The sequence below is a fragment of the Coffea eugenioides genome, chromosome 2 (genome assembly GCF_003713205.1).
Source record: "Coffea eugenioides isolate CCC68of chromosome 2, Ceug_1.0, whole genome shotgun sequence".
In the NCBI taxonomy this organism is placed as follows: domain Eukaryota; kingdom Viridiplantae; phylum Streptophyta; class Magnoliopsida; order Gentianales; family Rubiaceae; genus Coffea; species Coffea eugenioides.
Window position 1 is genome coordinate 14,829,126 of NC_040036.1, and position 21,492 is coordinate 14,850,617.

Below are 21,492 nucleotides of genomic sequence, written 5' to 3' on the forward strand. Positions count from 1 at the left end.
GCGTAAAAAATTGATATATGCTTGTTATAATCAAAAAGTGCACATTACTAGCAATCTAACTATTTAAAAAGATATTAGCATACTAGAAAATTAATTTACTTTATATTTAGTAGTATATCCCAAAAAAAATAAAGTAACTAATTTTTTTATTTACTTTTTTTATGAATAGTTAATTAGTCAATATGTTATTACAATCTAAATTTGTTACTATTGTTATTAAAAATTATTTTATTCTAAACACAAAGTATATTGATTTAAGTAATATATGAAATAATTTTGTGCGTAGATAATACATATTTTGTTATAGTATACATTCGAAATTTTTAAAAAATACAAAGAAAATAGACAAGTAGATAAAAGTTGGAAAAGGAGAAAAAAGAAATAAATTAATAATTAAAAAAACTTACAAGTATATCCTTTGAGAATTATCTTCTAAAGGTTTACACTATTAAGCAAAATTTTTTCTCTAAATAAAAATTAGCCATTTGCTCCACCTAAAAATTTGTGGATAAACCCCTAAATCGAAGCTGTAGTAATGTAGAATAAAAAATTTACAGATAAACCCCCTAAACCAAATTTGTCTACATTCCCAAGAAAAAATCGACTTTTTATTTTTTAAGACTTCTATTACAGAATTCTCAACCCAACCACCACGTTCCGCCGCCTCCGGCCACCACCACCATGCCAGTCTTCAAGGTCCCATTTAACGGCTACTCCGTGAAATTCAGCCCATTTTACGAATCCCAACTTGCTGTCGCCACCGCCCAGAACTTCGGCATCCTCGGAAACGGCCGTCTTCACGTCCTCCAACTCTCCCCAAGTCCAGCAAACCCCGGTCAACCCATCAGTGAGATATCCTCCTTCGACACTGCCGACGGGGTCTACGATTGCTGCTGGTCAGAGTCCCACGATTCCCTCATCGTCGCCGCCGTAGCTGACGGCTCCGTCAAGCTATACGACCTTTCCTTGCCCCCAACTGCCAATCCTATTAGGTCCCTTCAAGAACACACCAGAGAAGTCCACTCGGTGGATTACAATGTTGTGAGGAAAGATTCTTTTCTGTCGAGTTCTTGGGATGACACGGTTAAGCTTTGGACGGTTGATCGGCCGTCCAGTGTTAGGACTTTCAAGGAACATGCTTATTGTGTTTATTCTACTGCTTGGAATCCTAGACATGCTGATGTTTTTGCTTCGGCTTCAGGGGATTGTACTGCTCGCATTTGGGATGTCAGGGAACCAGGTTAGAGTTTGAATTTACGTCGATGTTATAATTTTACTCTGGATTATGGAATGAAATTTGCTTGACTTTTTCTTCGCTCAAATTGAATCGAATGTTTTCTTTATAGCATTTGGGATGTTTGGAAACCAGGTCAAATAGGAAGCTTGAGCGTGGTCTTAATGCTTGTAACTTGTAAGGACTTCAGTTTGAGCGTGGTCTTGACTTTGTTCAAGTGCATTATATATTGAATGTTTCAACTTAAGGCATTTGTGATGTTTGGAAGCTGGTTAGAGCCAGAATTTTGAGCCCTTTTCTGGTCTTTTTATCCTTATATGGAATTGATATGTTCTTTTGCTGTAAAGTTGAGAAATGAGTGGTGACTTGTTTTGAGTAGATTGCATGTTTTCGTTTAAAACCTTTGGAGTGCCTGGGAACCTGATTATTAGACGAATTTTGTAAGACATTTGATCGTATTTTGATGGTTGCAAGGACTGTATGTTGTTTTTATGCTGTTGTTTTGCTCTGAAGTTGAGAATATGATGCTGTATTTTGACTTTTGCGATTACATTATGTTTTGTTTGAAGAATTTGGGAAGTTTGGGAATCATGTTAGACTTGGAATTTATAGCCTTTTTGCGGTACTTCTATTCTGGTAAGAATTTGATGTTATTGTGCCATGAAGCGTTAAATGTTGGAGTTGATTGTTTTGTTCGAATTTACTTTCACTCATGAAGTTTGTGGCTGAAACGTTTCATTGTGCGTAATGCAAGAAATAATTGTGGCACAAATAGTAGGTTATGGAATAAAAATTTTGATTGTTTGACGGAGGTAAAAAAATTGGCATGGATTTGTCCTGTGAGTTAAGGGTGATTTCAGTTTGTATTATTTTTCAAAGTCATGAGTTGAGAGCAGTGATTGGTTGGTCTATGCTAAATGCAGAATGCTGCTAAAGTGTTAAAGGTTTTATTGAACAAATAGACTGGGTAAGATTAGGTGTCTTACCACATATAGGAAGGCAGAAATTATTCTAATGTTGGAAGTGAGGTTTGAGTTTTGGGGAAATTGTTCTAGTAAAAGCATAATGAGACTAAGGTAATTGTTCATAATGAGAGTTTGGATTGATTAAAAGCTTTGCTCGGGGAAAAAAAGAAGTTACAAACTTAAAAATGACTTTGGATTATACCATGTCAGTATCTTTTGTTTTCCTTTTCTCATTTTAGCATCTGTAAGTTTCACTTCTGCTACATAAGGTCAAATTATGTATGGTGTTGAAGAAACAATAACTCAAAAAGGAAGGTAACAATACTTGTGGCTGATAATGAAAATTGAATGTAGATGCCGTGTAAGGATTATGAACTAAAACTTCTTATAAAGGAAGAAGTCTTAAGCAACCCAAAACTTGACGAAGGAGCACATTTTAGACATGAGTTGGACATGTATGCTTCCCTAAGACAATTGAATGCAGATAATTTACTTGTTCCCTAAATTGTGAAGGTCATAGATGTAGTGTGAAATTGTTCATATTTCACTCTGTTGAGTCTCACAACCAGGTTATCATAATAAAATACTGCTTTAAAGTTAGGGAAGGACTTTAGTCAAATAAGGGGTGTAAATACCGTAGAATAAGAGGGGGAAGAGAGTTATTGCGTGTTGAGCCTCCAGTTGGCTTCCAAGATCAACAGATCAGAATGTGATCGGCAATAATGAATCTTCCAATACTCCTGCATTTGGAGAGGAGGAATTTTTTTTTTTTTTTTTAAAACATGGTTTTCAATTATGGTCTTACTATCAATAGACTGGATCATAACAATGAGACATGGAAGATAATCAAGATAATGGAGATCTAGGCATTATTTTTTCATACTAAATCACAGAGGCTCCAGCAGCATGTGAAATAAAGCACTCAAACAATTTTTAAAATGTTCTGTGTCTTTCACAATACTCACATAGCTTGGATTGCCTTTTTTTTCTTTTCGAAATTGTGAAAAATGCTTCAAATGGAAATGCCATCCAGCCTCACTATTAAGCTATTTCAGCATATAGGAGATATAGAAATCACGGAAATCTGAATTCTATTATTTCGACATTGCTTGAAAGTCACTATTATGGTTAAGGTATGTCACTGCTCACTCATCCAATTAGCCTCCCCTTTCTTTCGGAATTAAATGCTTGTGAAATCCTAAAAGGTTTGGAGGGCAAAATATTAAATTTCTTCATTGAGTATTGCATTGAGGAAGAGTGCAGAAATCTAAGTAATCCAAGAATCATGCTATTTGTTAGCTGCTTACCGAGCAAGCCTTTGCTTAAACCATATGTGACCTAACATTCTGCAGTCAAAGTCACCAGTATCTGAATTTCTGAATCTTGATTTTTGCAGCATCGACCATGATTTTACCCGCACATGAGTTTGAAATTCTTTCTTGTGACTGGAATAAGTATGACGATTGTGTCATTGCTACTGCATCAGTTGATAAGTCAATTAAAGTTTGGGATGTGAGGAGCTTTAGGGTTCCTGTGGCAGTTCTAAATGGACATGGGTATGCAGTAAGGAAAGTGAAGTTCTCACCGCATAGAGGAAGTGTGATTGCTTCTTGTTCATATGATATGACTGTATGTTTGTGGGATTACATGGTCGAGGATGCACTTATAGGGAGGTACGATCATCATACTGAGTTCACAGTTGGGGTAGACATGAGCGTACTTGTGGAAGGGCTTTTAGCAAGCACTGGATGGGATGAGCTTGTTTATGTTTGGCAACATGGGATGGACCCTAGAGCGCCTTGAAAAAGGGAAGTTTCTTTTCTTTATTTTTTTTAATTTTTATTTTGTTCTTACATGAGACAAAACTTGCATTTGCTGAAAAATGAGAAAATTGTACAACTTTCCATTGGGATCTTTTGTTGTACATGTTGTGAAGTAATAAAATTTTTCTTTGTTGACTGTATGATTAGAAATTCAATGTATCACATGATACTGACACTTCTGATGTCTGTTTAAGAATTGGGTAACTATTGTCTTCTTTCACTAGGGGTTCAGAGCAGTTGAGAAACATACAAAATGTGAAGAATTTTTTTTTTCCCCTTTTGTTTGAGCATTCACTCTTCTTTCCCCTTTCAATAATGAGAAACAAAAGTATTTATGCGCGCAACTCCATCTGCCAATCAACTGTATACTTTGAGTTACCCGTGTTGTGAGCATCGGATATCAGGCCTTTACTTTGTGCTTCTGTAGATTGGCCTTCTGACACATATTATGGAGTCATGGAAGTTTACTGGTTTTACAATGCTCAAATTAAATCATTTGGTGGACATTTTGTTTGGCTGGTTTCAATAGCAGCACAATCATGGATTCCAATTGGGGCATTTTATGATTGGTGGAAAATTGGGCATGCTGCTGTGTGGTTCAATGTGGTCTTTTAGATGACTAAGGTGTAAAAGTTTGACAGGTGAGATTATCATCAAGGCTTTAGTATCTTGTGGAAAAGATGAATATGGGATACTCTGCAAAATTTCCTTTTTCCCCCTTTGTTGATAAGTGTAATATCCTCGATACATAGAGCAAACAAGTGCTCTCTTTAGTTCTCTTTTCTGATTTTCTTGATGTTTTTTAGCTTCAGTATTTTTGGTCGTTTGAGCAGAGATATGGATGTTTTGACATCTTTTCTTGCTATCTTAGTTGCTTACAGGATTTACTTTGGGGATGGCGCAGTAGATGATGTACGCTTAGTTATTCTTTGCTAATGACTTTTGGAATACAAACATAAAAACTCCTAAAAACTCTGGAGAGTGCGGATGTATGGTAATAGGTAACGTATGTATGGATGTCTAGATCTAGAGTCTGAATAGTGGTCAATAGTTTGCAGAAGGTAATACCTATTGTAAAGTGATAAACTTTAATCATAACAAATTAATTTTGAAAATGGTCTGACATTTCTTTTTGATGTCTAAATCTTGAAGCATCTCCTTCTTGTTAATTATTTCTTCCGGACATTAGGGCAAAAACAAGAGATCCATTCAGTATTCAAACAAAACTTCAGTTATACCACAATGCATAATGAAATATCGGGTGGTAGCAGCAATCATATCATAGTGCGGAACTATGTCGATTTTCTCACGGGCCTCTAGGGGTGAGCATTCGGTGCACCCAATTCGGTTATTTGAGTAATAAACCTTAAACCTATTTCAATTCCGAATTGGAGCTAACCGAATTCATTTCAATTCCGAGTTGAATTCGGAATTGGTAATGAAATCGGGTTAACCGAATTAAATGGGAAAAAACTGCAATAAGTCAATAACATGTAAATTAACTTTGTTAAATCAGTTTGTGTAGTTGTGCTCACTTATACAATTATACAGTTATTTATAAAATGAGATTAACATGTAAATTGTTTAATGCGTTTGTTAAATCACTTGTGTAATTGTGTTCACTTATACAATTATCACTTATTTATAAAATGAGATTAACATGTAAATTATGTAATGCATCACACTTGCACATTTATTCTTATTTCTTACATTGCTTAAATGCTTAATTTGCAAATGATTTGATTGCTTTTAATGATGAAAAATAATACACTAGTATGTTGATATGAAATTCATATGCATTGTTTTAGTTGTCTATGCTTAAACAAAATTAGTGATTAGGGGTTATAAAGACTGAAGTTAAATATTCAAGTATTTAATAATTCAAACATGTATTATAAACCGATGTCAAATTACTAATTATGTTTAATATTTAGTACTATACTTATACTTATTAATCTATATGTGTATAAATCGATAAGTAATATTGGTAGTGTACTATTATGGTTATATTACAAATACTATAATAGTATATTGTACATAATTAAATATTATTATTGGTATCTGATGATACTGTCTACTATTTACAACTAATAATCTTTACCTATATAATATATAAATAGTATATAGGCTTTACTTATATAATATATATTAATAGTATATAGCTAATTTGATATTCGAATGTAGTAATATGGTACCCTATTTTATTTTACTGAATTTGAATTCGAAATCGGTTATTATTAAATTGAAAATCTTATTACTTATTTCATATCATATTAGAATTTGGTAAATTTGACAAATATCGATTTTGTATCAAATGTCAAATACCCGATTTCAAATTATCAAATTGAATTTGAAATCGAGTACGGATTCGGTGCATACCAAATTTGCTCACGGCTTTGGGAGTTTCATATAGCTGCCTACAATCATCTTTTGGTAGGGATGACTTTCCCAAGTGCCTACCAAAACTTTGAGCAAAATATTTCCTTGACAATAACATCCTGGAAAACCAAAACTGGACCAACTGAAACCTGAATAACAAAAGTATACAGAGAAAAGGTCCATATAGGGAGAGCTGAACACAACTTATTAACATGTACAGCACATAAACATAAGCATTAGAGAAAATGAATTCAAAAAGCATAAATAAGTATCAGATCTAATTTCTGCTATGACAGTTGTCTATTTTGGCTTCTGCAAAACTTTCCACAGAATATATAGTTTGATTGCTTGAGCTGTTGACACCTTCAAAACTGAGTAGGACCGAAAGTCTGAAATAACCTGAGACATTTTAAACACAAATTGAGACATATAATATTGAAAAAGAAGTTGAATATGCACACTAGCGCAGACTTGCTGTTCTTGACAACTGAGTTGCATGGCAACTCAGGCGGTCAATGATGTGTCTGGAGGTTCTGAAGTATTCAAAAAGCATAAATGTGATTTCCTTAGAATGAAGAGAAGCCATAAGCAGGCAACTAAACAGAAATCAATAGCTCTTAAATCAATACCTGATTCACAGTATCGCAAATGCACATCCTGCCATTTCATTGAGATTTCCAAAAAAGAAATGGAAATATAACAATTAGCACAATGTGGACTCATAGTCAAGTAAGTGCGAAAGAATATCCTGACAGCTAGGCCGTTCATCTGGCTCAGCCCAACAATCTGGAAAGGGAAATATGTCAAACATGAGTACAAAAAAAAAATGACAGCCTGACAAGATGTTTAATTACTATGATAGACCTAAAATAAGCTTGCCCAAGGGACCATCAGGAACATCCAGCCTCTTCCCATCATTTGCAACAGCATAAACCACCTTAACAAATACAAATGGAAACATGATATGTGAACTTCAAAAGAAAAGGGTAGAGATTAGAGACCATGTTTGTATTCCTTCTCTTCTATTTTTTAACAGCTAGAATAATTCAAAATGTATATCACTTACTTGGACAGATGGAACACCATGCCATGGCTTGTTGAGTGTGCATAGCTCCCATATTATCACACCAAAGCTAAAAATGTCACATTTTTCTGTGAAGGGCTCGTTTCGTATGAGCTCAGGAGCCATCCACTCTGGAGTCCCAGCAGATGAATAATCTTTCATTGGGGTGGTCATCAGTACCCGAGAAAGCCCAAAATCACAAATTTTCACTGTCCAGTGCTTATTCACAAGGCAGTTTGCACTTTTTAGATCCCGATGTACTATCTTCATCCGGTGCAAGCATAATAGGCCCCTTAAAATTGCACAGATGAATGTATGCATGAAAATCCCAGGACGTGCATATAAGTTTGATGTCATGAAAGAAGAACAAAGGCCTAGACTGACTGCCCCGCACATTAAACTTAACAACCAGCATTCTAATTAGTGATTATTGGCACCATAATATTTGTCTCATATTCTACGTTTAAAGAAATTTGATAGAACTTTTAACAATGTACGAGAAAACTGCACCAGATTATCATCCATGTGCTGACTCTGAGATCGAATCTTAGCCTCTTTCCAGTGTCATCTAACTAATCAAGTCTGAATTATATCCAAATTAAACAATCTGACATCTCTATCCAAATTAAACAATCTTCAGGGTTCACTTAACTGGAAATGCAATGTACTTTGCATGGACAAATTCTGTTACATTAGGGTTTAGGTTGAAAAAGTATTATAACTGCAATGAAATAAAATCCACTATAAACACGACACTTCATTCCAATTTGCTATATTCCTCTTCCTCCAAGTTGGTCACCTTGCACCAATTGGTCTTCACATATAACATGTCACAAAGGCCAACTGCAGAGATGCAGCATATAGCTTTGGAATTTGGAATTCACTCCAAAAAGATTCAACTGCAAATATGTTACAGTAAGAATTTAAATGCAGTCTCGTCATGTGGACAGCTCAATTAGCATTTTAAATTTAAACATTAAAATACAAATATTCATCTCCAACCTCACTACTCTTTGGCAATACCACACAATTTCCTGGTCACACTTTTTAGTAGACATAGCCTATCTCAGGTCCTAGTTTCGTTTAGTTTTTATTGAGCTCAGAAATAAAATTTTAACTGTCCAACATCGTTTAAGCTCTATATAGTTTCCAAGAGATGAGTCTACCAGACATTAAAAAATGTGTGACTTGCTTATGAAATAATATGAACCAAACAACATGCCAGCATGTCGGTTTGTTGCCAACTTTTATATGTTGTCACAACTTAAAGAAAAAGATAAAAGCCATAGTTTTGAATAGTCAACTTTCAGGATAAAAGAGAAAAGGTCAAAAAGATTTAAAAACACAGCTTGGTATACCTGCATATATCACATAGCATTTTCAGTCTCCTTCGCCAACTGAGTTTCTTTTTTTGTAGACGCAATTTCCTGGTCACACTTTTTAGTAGGCATAGCCTATCTCAGGTCCTAGTTTCGTTTAGTTTTTATTGAGCTCAGAAATAAAATATTAACTGTCCAACATCGTTTAAGCTCTATATAGTTTCCAAGAGATGAGTCTAACAGACATTAAAAAATGTGTGACTTGCTTATGAAATAATATGAAACAAACAAAATGCCAGCATGTCGGTTTGTTGCCAACTTTTAATGTTGTCACAACTTAAAGAAAAAGATAAAAGCCATAGTTTTGAATAGTCAACTTTCAGGATAAAAGAGAAAAGGTAAAAAAGATTTAAAAACACAGCTTGGTATACCTGCATATATCACATAGCATTTTCAGTCTCCTTCGCCAACTGAGTTTCTTTTTTTGCCCGCTCACATGGATGAGATAATACAGAGATCCCATTTCCATGTATTCAGTAACCATAGACAAGCGTGGAGGCTTTGTGCAAGCACCAAGAAATAGAATAACTGCAAATAGAAGTATCACCAACAGATACATTCTTGATCAATCAGAATATGCAATCATAAAAATTGTAGAATTACATATCATCCTGGGTTCTTTGACATTTTGATGCATATTAATGCATATAGAATGCTGATGCAAAACATGAGAGCATAAACAAATACAAAAAGAATCGCATATACTGATATGCTAGTATAATCAAATATAATCAGAAGTGTTAACATAGTGTTTGAGTGAAGATTTATGAGGCTCTCCAAGGGGTATACAAAGAGTTTGAATACAAAATAATAAGTTTATGTACGTAAAGCAAGAGGAATATCATCCATTTCAATTGTAAATCAGAAAACTGCCTTGCAACTACATTCAATGAAATAAAGATCATTTGTCTTGATAAAAGCCAGAAGAAACTGTTTCATAGAAGTGCTATACTGTTTCATAAAGATCTGTTGAAAAGCTCTGAGAATTTGAAACCATAGCTGATGTATCCCGTAATATCAACCTCTTTGCTATTGTAATTTTCAAATTAAATGGAAATGTAGAATAAGAGGTCATACAAATATAAAGCAGACCATGAATTGGAAGCCAATCAAATAGTCAATCAAGAAAGATGCAGGTAATTCAGTGTGAACTTTGAAACTGATTAGTTAAAACTGATCGAAACTACAAGTTCTTTGACATGGAGACTAGGACAATGTGAATGGTCTATGACGGACCCAATTGCATCTATAGTTTACTTGAATAACCATGTTTAGAAAGTGAAGACGAAAGACAACAGAAATTGTTCCTCTGTGGCAGAGAAGGTTGGACTAGTGAGCCAGGTGGGACATGGAGTGGGACAAGTGACAGTCCAAAAAGGACATCGATGAGAAAATCACATCAGGAGATGTGAAGAAACACAAAATTAAGGATTTTAAGTTCTTTAGTTAGAACTTGCAATCATCCAAAAGGCAAATGACAAATATAAGAAGAAAGATTACCATTTGGGTGGCGAACACGGCTGTAAAACAAAAAGTTATATGTTAGCCAGACAAATAAATTGCTATGTGGGGTAGAAATGGATTCAGAAAGAAAATGGACAGTTAGCAATAGCCAAAGTTTTTTCTTTGGATTCAAAAACACTATTAAACAGTAAAATACCTCAGGATAGATATTTCAGTACAAAAGTCTTCAATGTTCTCTAAAGTTAAATCTTGTTCTAGAAAAACTTTAACTGCAACCTGTATACCATTCCAAATCCCATGAAAAACTTCCCCAAAGAACCCTGCAGATTGTAACAGAAACCTAATCTTAATGATGAAGAAAACTGAAGACTTCTGCAAAAATTTACACGCACAGTTCCAAGAGAAAAATTTGCAGTAGAAATCATCAAATGTCCATATGAGGTCAAATATCCAAGGCGATGAGCAAAGTACATAGTATTCTAATTGAACATAAATCAAAGTCCACGAATGCATACTATTTTCTAAACCAAAAAGATCATAATGTACTTCAAAATATTCACTACAACTCATCCCCTAATGACTTGTATCATAAATCTAATAGTACAAGATCAAACAAGTTAAAGAGCACCTGATGCAGATTTCTAAAAGCATGAAATGTAATTGAGCAAACTTCAGAAAGTAAGTTCTACTTTGCTCTTGTTCTATTTGACGTTAGAAATGAACATACAGGAGAAGCAATATTGGCAGTTACACTTTTTAGGTAATATAATAACCAAAAAAAGATAAAGCAGAAATTAATCTATATAGATTGGAATGTAATAGAAAAATCAGTGAGACTTTACCTCTTGTTCAATTTTCTGTTAAGGGCCAAAGTGTTTTAGTTATCTACTCTAATCTACAGATAAAAAATGTCAACAGTAAAACTCACATGCCCTTAACAGAAAATAATAAATGCGGCAGCTGAAGAACAAGCAGGGGCACAAATGGAAAGACTGTGCTGTACTGATCAAATTACCCTCCGTATAAATTATGTGACATCTGAATTTATTGACCATGCACTATGGAAATTATACAATTACTAAAATGTGATTTAAATGTATGCACTTTTATTCGTCAAATAGTTTATTCATGGCAAATCATGTCCTAAATTATGTTTTACCAAACAAGGCATACCAATTCCAATGCGTGTTTGAATAGTTAATTCAGAAAACTCAATATTCCACTCTTCAAACGGAAACAGCTTCTTGTTGAGTATCTTTGGTATTTCAAGCATCTTATTCATTGTTGAGATCATATCAGGACCTCTGATGCTTTCTTTTGCCTCACACCTCCCAGAAGCATGATGTGTAAAATAACGAGGAGATGAAGGTAACGAGATTGCCTTCTCAGAATTCATTTGCTTCTCATGAAAATTATATCCCGTCACTCTTTCACCACGATGATCTGGATGCAATTTTGAGACCTGAAAATTTATACTCACAAAAATGAGGACAGATGAATAATTTATGCTTCGATCAGATCTAGCACATAGATCACAAGAATGAATGTAGAATGGATGAAAAACAAGCAACCACACGAAACAATTTACCTTTATTTTTAGACGCAATTACTTAACTGACTCTATTGCAAAAAAAGTTTAGCTGTCTGCTTTCAATATCACAAACACTCTAATTAAAAGATAATATGAACACAAACAATTCTACTTACTACAAATAACCAAATATAATGATGAAAACTGTACAGAAAATGAAATCTAATGGAAATCCCATTGCATCACTAAAGAAACAAAAGGTTTGCACAAAAAATTGGAAAAGAAGAGCATACAGTTTCTTCAAGATCTGAATTATCATCCTTTTCCCTTCTAGAACAGCTACTACTTGCATATAGATACTCCTTTGGAAAGCGATTCCTTTTTAGTGCTTCATTCATTGCTCGAACAGCCCTAATTCCAAGTTGACTAATAAAGTAAGGCAAAATTTTTTATTTGACAACAAAAAGGACATAATATTAAATAGATACCAATGCATACTGATATGGGCTATAAAAGGCTAATTTTCATTCCTATCTACTCTTCCAAAAGAAGATGGCAATAAAAGCGGCTTTTTGGTGCCATTTGTAGCCCATTATTGCTGAAATACCTGTGAATTACTGTCCAAGATGCCAAATATATGCAGGAAAAAAAATTAAAGTAGCCTGTTGAGTAAGGATATTCTTGTATTTACTCCTATTAATACATTTTTGTAAATAATAGGTTGTATTAGGTTTTACTCCTATAAATACTAGTAGGTTACACATAATACAGTGACTAAATGTTTCTCCCATAGTAGCTTTCATACCCTGACATCATGGTTTCTAGGAAAAAATATCTAGTCACCGTATTACAAGTGATAGGAGTAGTACAAACCTAATACAACCTATTATTTACAATAATACCCTTCCAATGACTATGACTGGTGCGAGGGGTCTCAAGAAATTGACTTACTACACTCGCTATAAATGAAATCTCAGGACTCAATCATAAGGACAAAATTTGGCTTGCCTACAGGATAGGTTGAAGTGCTGTTTGTGTTATGGCTAAAAGTTCGTCAAAGTGTCGAGACATCTACTAATGTCACGACAATAATGACAACTCAAACCAAAAATTGGAAATTTAATGATACCAATCAACAGTGGTCAAAAGCCATTAAGAATCATCTGACATTTTTATGAAAGCAACTTCATCTCACTGATGACCCTCCTACTAAATATAATAAGAAAGTAGTGTGGATCCCAGAGAACACCCAAATCCTTGGAGCACTAGTGAACTCTATGGAGCCGCGAATTGCTTACATGTGTTCCTATCATGGGACAACAAAAGTAGTTTGCAATTATACTCTAGTAATCTTTCTCAGATGTATGATGTTTCATTGGAGTATGTTCAGTTGCAACAGGATAGCAAGATGGTAACTAAATACTTTCCTCATCTCAAACGAATATCTGAAAAGTTAAATGCGGCATTGACTCTTTCGAGTGACATTAGAGGGAACAGATGCTGGTGCTTAAATTGTTGGCTCACCTCAAGCCAGAATTTGAGACAGTCAAATGCTCAGCAGGTGAAAAAATACCTTCCTTTGCAGATTCATATGCTCGTGTGCAGCATACTAAGGAGAATGCACAGGGAGATGGTACTTTACTTAATAGTCTGCTTTTGTTGCTAACCACAATCAGATTGAACAACTTGGTCTTGGATGTGGCTCTTGTGGTTGAAGAAGTAGAGGAGGTAACGGGGATTGTGGAGGTCGAGGTACTCCCAACTGCTCCCATTGTAATTTAAAGAATCACACTCATGAAACTTGTTGAGATTTAGTTGGAAAACCTTTTTGATTTGCTAATGCTGCCACTATTGACCAAGCTGAATAAGGCTCTTCACCACAATGGACCCAGAAAACTTTTAGCGTCTCTGAGAAAGACTATGCTAAATTCTTGCACTACCAAGCTACAAATCAAGCATCTCTTCTTCTTCTATGGCACAAAAAGGTAGTTCTATGGCTTGTCTCTTCCACATCCCTAATCCTGACCCGTAAGTTATTGATCTTCTACTATGCCAGGTTCTCTTCTAGAAGTTTTGCTAGTATTCAAGGGTGTACTTCCTTTCCCCATGTCACTTTAGCTGATGGGTCTACAACTAAGTTGGATAGGCACTGTCGAACTAAATCCATTGCTTTTATCTTCTGTACTTTACATACCTAATTTACATTTTAATCAAATGTCTGTTAGTAAACTTCTACAGTGTTTAGCTACCTTTCCTCCTGTTTTTGTTTTCATTTAGGATTTGAAGACAAAGAGGAACATTGGAGGGCATGAGCACAATGCTCTTTACTTTCTTAATTCCACTGGTTTGGTTGCATTTCCTGCTACTTTCTCGTCGTTAAATACATTGCAGCTTGAGTCAATCGTCTCTATAAAATTTAAAGAAGTTGGTTCCTAGTTTCAGTCATTTGTCCTCTTTAGAGTGTGAGTCTTGTCAGTTACCAAAGCATCATCATGTTTCTTTTGTTCGAGTCAATAAATGGATATCTGAACCCTTTATGTTAATTCATTGCTTGGGGTTCTAATTGTGCCACCTCAAAGTTAGGCTTTAAGTATTTTGTAATCTTTGTTGATGATTTTCGAGTGTTACATGGCTTTACTTAATGAAACATCATTCTGAATTATATTCTGTTAATTGTGCCTTTGTTTAAGAAATAAAGGCTCAATTTGGTATACCTATATGTATACTATGTAGTGCTATTGCAAAATATTACCCTTACTCTCTTAACAGATTTTGTTAGTGGTTTACGTAGGTGATATTGTAATTACAAGAACACCATTTCTCTCTTAACATAACTTTCCAAACAAATGAACAGATAACCAAATTATGCAAAGGAAGATGCTAATCAAGTGATGATCACACGAGAAAACTTTCTGGCAGAGAAATCAACAGTGGCTTACAACTAAAAAAAATTAGCACCAGTTACAAATAGTCAAATTTCAATTGATACATGGGATAAATTATTGTGCTCATTAAGGCTATAGATCCCAAGAAACAATACTGAAAATCAATCAATTTCAGTTGATGATCAGTTGATGATAATGGGTGCACTATGCTTATTGAGGAGACTAATGAAGATATATCCAGAGAAAAAACAAAGAAGATCGTCATTTTACATAGACTTATAGATATAGCGATCCCTCTATTTTAGGAGTATTATTATGTGGAAGATTTTGCAAAAAGACAGAAAGAGAAAAACACAAAATTGACACAATTTTACTACAGTGATGGCAGAACAAAATCAAATCAGTTTCTGATAACTTTATACCATGGTTCAAAATTAAGCTTTTTCAGGTCCAGGATGATGCAATTTCGGCTACTAGCGATGGCATTGCTTGGTATGTGTTGTTTGCAGGTGATGTACTTAAGTTGTGAAGCTAGAGCAGAAAATAGTTGTGAGTTGAGAAATGAAAATGTGAACAGACAGAGAGCTTCTAATAAGAAGAAGAACAGAAGTATAAACGTGTCACACAGTACAAAGATGACTACAAACAATCTCAGGCAAGATATACACAAAATGGGATTGCTTTGGCATTTTGGTCAATAATTCAGAAGGCAGAAAAGTTAAACCAGAAGGTATTACGTAAAGCATTTTGGTGCAATATAGGTTCAATAATTCATACAGTGGAAAAGTTATAGTAGAAGGTGTTACCTTCTAGGCAAATGCATTCTGAATGAAATGGAGAATTTAATTGCATTTTTCCATATACAGTGGAAGTTTTTACAGGACAGTAATAAGACCAGCTATTCATAAGATATGAGATGTTGGGCAAGGAAAATGCAGCATTTGAAAAAATAAATGTATTCAAAGTGATGCAACAGTTGGAATGTCTCCTTTTGTAATGACATTGATGGTCAATGGATATGCGTGAAAAGGTCAGTAGTGGCTGTACATGCTGAGTAGCTGAGGCAACAAAATTTCTGCCCTACTTGCAACAACTTGGTATATCTAAGGTACTTACGAACATTATGTTTCCCAGCTAACTCAATTTCTCATTAAAAGTTGATTGCTGTTTGATAACTAGCAAATCAAATCAATCAAACTCTTCTTCAATGGATCAACCTGAAGAACTAACACTTGCAGTAGTTACATAAAATTGTTCCTTTCCATGAGGAATGATATTACACTACCATCTGAATAGCTGAATTTTCTTGTCGTGAAAATCCAAATTAATGGGACATGTCTTACAGTACCAAAAAGTTCAGCAGATTTTAGCTGATTGTTTTTGCTCCCTTTTCTTTTGTTGCTGCTGGTAACCACTCTTGTTTCCTAGTCAGATGAAACAAATAAAAAGTACATAATTTGACTAATTCAGGCTGTTCAGCACATTTCTTGTTTCTTAGGTCCATATGTCTCCTTCTAAAATTCCTAGGACAAAATTCCCACCCATATATCTTTGTAACACAGTATATTCAGAGCCACGAATTCATAATCCTTAAGCCAGAGGAAGAGTGAAAATTAAACTGCTACAGACATTAGCAAGGCTAAAGGGTGGCATCTATCTTGGAATCATGAAAAAGATATAGTTTAGCGCTAAAATATTGCATTTGGCTAGTGAAGGTTTACAAATTAAGACTTGACACTCCGATGAAAACTGTGAGAAACAAATCAATATAACTAACAAGAATAAACGCAAAATGCCAATAAAAATTCTAAATCTAATCCACATGGGAATAAAAATACTAACCTAACAATGTCATCACCAATCTCAGGAACCATACTAATACATTGCCGCCTTCTTCTACGAGCTTCTGTTGGTGATGCCCCAGCTGACCTGAGTATATACTTTGGGCTTATGTAATTTTGTTCAAATATCACAATCTGAAGAGTTACTTCAGCTAAAGAAAAACCAGACTATTTATAACACATTTAACTAAATTTCAGAGAATCAAGAAAAGTGAGGTAAAACAAGCAAGTAGGAGAAGGGATATGTATAGCTAAGTCTTGCAGCAAAGCACAGTAGTTAAGGTTGTAATTTTGGTCCTGGATATTTTGATGTTACATTTATTGTGAATTTGAAAATATTATTTTGCACCATAATTCATGCAAAGCTCATTCCAACCTCTTTTTTGTTGGAGAATTTCACCACTTTTCAGAACAGAATACTTTTATTAGATCTATTGGACTGAAAAATAGGTTCCAAAATCCAATAAATGTACCAACTTAGTGTGGATTCCCTTAGACCCCTTAAAATTTGGAGACTCAAATTTCACAAGTTTCCTATTTGTCCCTGAGAGAGAGAGAGAGAGAGAGAAGAGAAGAAACAGGACAAGAGAAAAGCTTATAAAACAGATATGCTTGCTATAAATGTACTGGAACAGACGCTCTTTCTTCTCTTCCTTCACTCTCCAAGTCTAATCAGGTAATGTAACTGTCTGTATCTAACAAAGTAATGTAAACATAAACAACCAGGTAGTCTTAGAACATGAAAACAAAACTTTCACCTCGATGTTGTCACATCATTGCAGTAGTCTCTAAAAGAATATCTGCGACCTCCAAGAATGGATCTCCCAGGTCCTTGGAAGGAGTAAGGATCTGGACTGTGATAGAAGTTATATATTCAGAAATAACTTTAAAACAAAAGCAAATATCGTGTTTTCTTATTATGGGAAGAAAGCATAATGTCTATGACAACGTTAATTATCTGCCCAAAATGAGGAAATTATTAGCTGTAGTTTTGCCTAACTTATGCGATTCCATTTGGAGAAACACATTGACTTCCAGGCATAATGACAGAAAAGAGGCTTAAGTAGGAATATCTAGTTTAAGCTCAGCTAACATACTACTTTTATTTCCCTTCCTTTCTTGATTTATTTGTTTCTCATTCATGAGAGAGAATATAGCACTCCAGTATGTTAACCTATTTGATTCATCAACATGTAAATAAACTATAACTTGGATTCAAATAGTCATCCATCACATGTAAAAAATGGTCACAAAAGAAGAATCTAAATTCATCAACAGTTGAAAAGACATATTATAGTTCCTCAAGAACAGAAGGATCTCAGAAATGCCTCCTCATCAATTTTACCATAATATCATATAAGAAACACATCAAAAGTTTATAAAGCATAAAAAGAAAAGCTGAAACTGTAAACAAGTATAAATTGGTTCCACATAAAGTAGCGACATAATAATTTCTCAATCATCTATTTGTAAACAAGTCTGCATATGGTTACTTGAGAACCTTGAAGTTGCTGTATTCGGTTCAACAATCATATTCTTCTGGTTCAACCACCAAAATGAATTTGTCACATTTGGATCGCTATGTGACAAGCTGACAACAGCACCAGAAAGAACATTATAAGCGCATTAAGGTCTTCAAATGGCATACTTGATACATTTTCGATGAACAATAAAAAATAACTTTTACATCAAATACTACAGACCAATTACCAAGAACATATTATCATCTGCTTTTAATTTCACAAGGTAATAAAGGACTACTTCAACCTTCGCTCAGCTATAGCCTTTGATTGTGCTAGTACACCCCTCATAGAAGGCCCAGAAAAACTTGTAGATGCTTCCAGCTTACTCCGATATGAGGGCTGAAGAAATTCTTCAAGTTCAGTGCTGAAAAGCATGTGACAAAGGAAACAAAACATAAAATTTGACATACTTGAACTGAAATCTAACACATAGTAGGCAAAAACAAACAAAAGTTCTTTGCATTTCAATCCTCAACCAAAAATAAAAAAATAAAAAAAAACAAAGGCTAAACTTTATGCTCTTACCATTCAAGGTCTACTTGTCCTGTGTAGCCACAAATTGGACTGCATGGTTCCATAGGTGAATCATATGAATTTAAAGCTGATTCACTTTCACGGGAAGCAATCATATGAGAGAAAAAGATAGCTTCTGATGTACAAGGTGCCAGTTTACCAGGAACACGTACAAGATCTACCAGAAATTCCACAGAATCCAGAAACACTGTGACAGACATGTGCTTATATGAGTCTGTTCGGTCCATTACTCCTTCCCTTGGTAAACCCTAAGCACAGGGAGAAGGAAGACAATGACTAAAACAAAAAAGAAGAGAAGGGCGTCAGGGGGGGGCAATGTCATGTTTTATTGTCATCTAATGTCAACCAAGAAAAGATTTCAGGCAACATAGCAGTAAAAGCACCTGTGGAATTTATACACAATGGGAGAAACTTACCACCACGAGTTTACTATCTATACCTACAGAATCAGCCAGAACCTTGAACAAGATTGCCCTGGATTGGCACGAACCATGCTTTATTTGGCACAACATTTGAATTCCATGATTCTCCAATTGGCGACAGACTTCCTCAAGGCTGCCTTTTGCATTATGTGGTTCCGAAATTGGGGATTTATAAAAATCGAAAACCTATATATGTTAAAATCTCCTCAGATACCAAAATTAACAAACAAACAACCATTAACACCATTTTTGGCTAACCACTATGCTTTATGAAGTTAAGTATACTTTTCTTGATATTTTAAAATTGTTGTCTTAAGTTCGACTTCAACTTGTACTAATACTTTTTTTAGGTGCTAAGTTTAGCATAAAACCATAAAATCAGTCCTCCGTTTCAGTACCATGAAAAGCCTACATGTGAAAGAACCTCCACATGTTTCAATTATATTATGTCCGAAATTGAATAGTTAGTGTTGCCTAGGCTTTTCTTCTTTATTGGGTTTCATTCCGTACATATGTTGTCAATTGACCTTATTCTATTAGCTTTCTTGTTCAGTCTTTGCAGTTAGTCATACATCTCAGTTTATTCAGCATTTTGAAATGTATACGCTGCTGTGTTCCAATTTTAGATGACCACAACCAAGACCAACTATGCCCTTTTGTCATATCAATTCAATTAAAAATTAAACAAAAAAGGAAGAAGAAGAAGAAGCTAAGATGTTACAAAAGCCTATCAGTTGCTAAATAGCCTGAAGCAGCAAATGAATAAATGATCAAGTGAAAACTTGCATAATGAAGACATACCAGTCCTGCAATCTTTTTTATCATAGCAGTTGGACTTGAACTCAGTCCTTTTACCAATGTGAGAGCTAGCTGCTTCATCATTGAAAGCTTCTTATCTTTATTTGTATCAACTAGAATAACGTTGGGCGCGAAACCTTCAGAATCCAAATACTGAAGTTCACCTAAAGAGGGAATAGAATCATAAAACTCTGTGAATCTTCTTTCCTACAAAACGCAACAAGTGTATTGTTAGGATGGTCAAATTCAAAGGCAGATTACTATCCATTTGCAAGGAATTCTTTATCAATGTTATCTTGACAAAATAATAGAAAAAATTGCAAAGCTGCAAAAGATTCTTTCATCTATTCACTTATTTCTTATAAAAATGTAACATATAGGGAGATAGTGCTGTCAAAGGTAAATATTTATACAGTATAACAATGTGATTAGCCACAATAGACTGAAAAGACAAAAAAATGTGGGCACAAAGAATAAGATGTGCCATCAGATGTAAATAGTTAGACAGCATAACAATGTGCTTAGCCACAAGAGACTTAAAAGGAAAGAAGATGCGGGTAAAAAGAATAAAGAAACGGGAGAGAGAAGGGGGGGGGGGGAAGAGGAACAGGGAAAGAGTAATGAAACGAGCAGAAAAGGGGGGAGGGGAAGAGGAAAACAGGACATTTTGGAGAACAAAAATCCAACGATGACAATTTAAAAAATAAAATAAATCTTCACGACAACCAGATACAAAAAAAAAAAGAAAAAAAAAAGAACTATGTCTGTTACCACAATAGCTCCTTACAGAGTCTATTATGTGATACATGTAGGGAAAGCACAATCACATCTGCAAGCAATTATCAATGTTTTTGGCAAGATAAAGGTCACTACTGATATTCCAAAATTATGAACAACTACCACATGCTATGGAAATTCTGAATTGTTGGATAAACTACATTACCGGAGTGATAAAGTAGAAACCATCAGGTATTGGTTCAGCAAGCTTTCCAGTGGCCCATAAAGACTGTGATTCTCGCTGAATTGCACCTTCTAGCTCAAGCATTGTTGGTGATCCCCTAATATTTGAAGTTACTTCTGGAGAGACAAGAGAATTCAGGTGCACCTTTTCCATAAGATGTGGAAGCCTCTGAGAGATGTTCAATGGCAGCGTGCCATATAGGCATCTCTCCTCCTATTTCTGTACCAGGTCATAGAAGCTTCAAGATGATTTTGGACCAACCTGAGGTGGCTCTGAAACAGGGTTCACAAGAATTACTAAATTGACTGAACCACAGAAACTGTATGAAACTAAAAAAAATGGCTAGAATATGGAGAGAATCCAGAAATGAATAGATGTTATTTAGTAGGTTCAAACAAGTAACCTCTTTTCTAAATAAGATTTGCAATGCCCAGAAAATCAGCAAATAAGAAAGAATTGTGCATAATAAATGAGCTCGTAATCAAAGAAACTATGTGATAATAGGTCCAAGATGTAGGACAAAACAGAACAGTATCTAAGGTGCAGTCCATACCAAGGATTGAAGAATCAGCAATATGGTGGCCATACACGCAACATTGTGGCAGAGAATTGAATTCTACATGGAAGATAAAGAATGTCTAATTACATTGACCAATGGGCATAGAATCCTTCTGTAAACAAGCCACCTAA

At 34.8% G+C, this 21,492-nt stretch overlaps 2 protein-coding genes and 1 long non-coding RNA gene across 3 annotated transcripts; 1 reads left to right on the top strand and 2 right to left on the bottom strand.

Annotated features, from left to right (window-relative positions):
* Nucleotides 1–602: 602 nt before the first annotated feature.
* Nucleotides 603–4,298, top strand: LOC113761728 (peroxisome biogenesis protein 7). The gene is made up of 2 exons (XM_027304836.1): nucleotides 603–1,240; nucleotides 3,596–4,298. Exons 1-2 carry the CDS (start codon nucleotides 682–684, stop codon nucleotides 4,000–4,002), a joined length of 966 nt encoding a protein of 321 aa, XP_027160637.1. The 5' UTR covers nucleotides 603–681; the 3' UTR covers nucleotides 4,003–4,298.
* A 2,161-nt stretch (nucleotides 4,299–6,459) lies between these two features.
* LOC113757359 (serine/threonine-protein kinase EDR1-like) lies at nucleotides 6,460–20,109 on the bottom strand. The gene is made up of 17 exons (XM_027300699.1): nucleotides 20,103–20,109; nucleotides 19,845–20,005; nucleotides 19,038–19,229; nucleotides 18,613–18,869; nucleotides 18,332–18,451; nucleotides 18,066–18,155; nucleotides 17,323–17,418; nucleotides 16,566–16,652; nucleotides 12,132–12,249; nucleotides 11,481–11,769; nucleotides 10,504–10,627; nucleotides 10,344–10,363; nucleotides 9,215–9,371; nucleotides 7,468–7,756; nucleotides 7,266–7,338; nucleotides 7,031–7,187; nucleotides 6,460–6,800 (listed from the first exon to the last, which is right to left on the bottom strand). The coding sequence occupies exons 1-16, from the start codon at nucleotides 20,107–20,109 to the stop codon at nucleotides 7,105–7,107; spliced, it is 2,163 nt and encodes a 720-aa protein (XP_027156500.1). The 3' UTR covers nucleotides 6,460–6,800; nucleotides 7,031–7,104.
* Nucleotides 8,090–8,874, bottom strand: LOC113763039. The gene is made up of 2 exons (XR_003467298.1): nucleotides 8,823–8,874; nucleotides 8,090–8,363 (listed from the first exon to the last, which is right to left on the bottom strand). It is a non-coding gene; the product is annotated as an uncharacterized LOC113763039 (long non-coding RNA).
* Nucleotides 20,110–21,492: the final 1,383 nt, after the last annotated feature.

Bases quoted from the DNA above. Each gene is read 5' to 3' on its own strand.
- LOC113761728 (XM_027304836.1), top strand. From the start codon at position 682: ATGCCAGTCTTCAAGGTCCCATTTAACGGCTACTCCGTGAAATTCAGC. The intron at 1,241-3,595 runs GTTAGAGTTTGA...TGATTTTTGCAG, and splicing joins TTGGGATGTCAGGGAACCAG to CATCGACCATGATTTTACCC.
- LOC113757359 (XM_027300699.1), bottom strand. The intron at 17,419-18,065 runs GTTCTCAAGTAA...CTTCTATCACAG, and splicing joins CCGAATACAGCAACTTCAAG to TCCAGATCCTTACTCCTTCC. The intron at 11,770-12,131 runs GTATGCTCTTCT...ATAAATTTTCAG, and splicing joins ATTCAGATCTTGAAGAAACT to GTCTCAAAATTGCATCCAGA.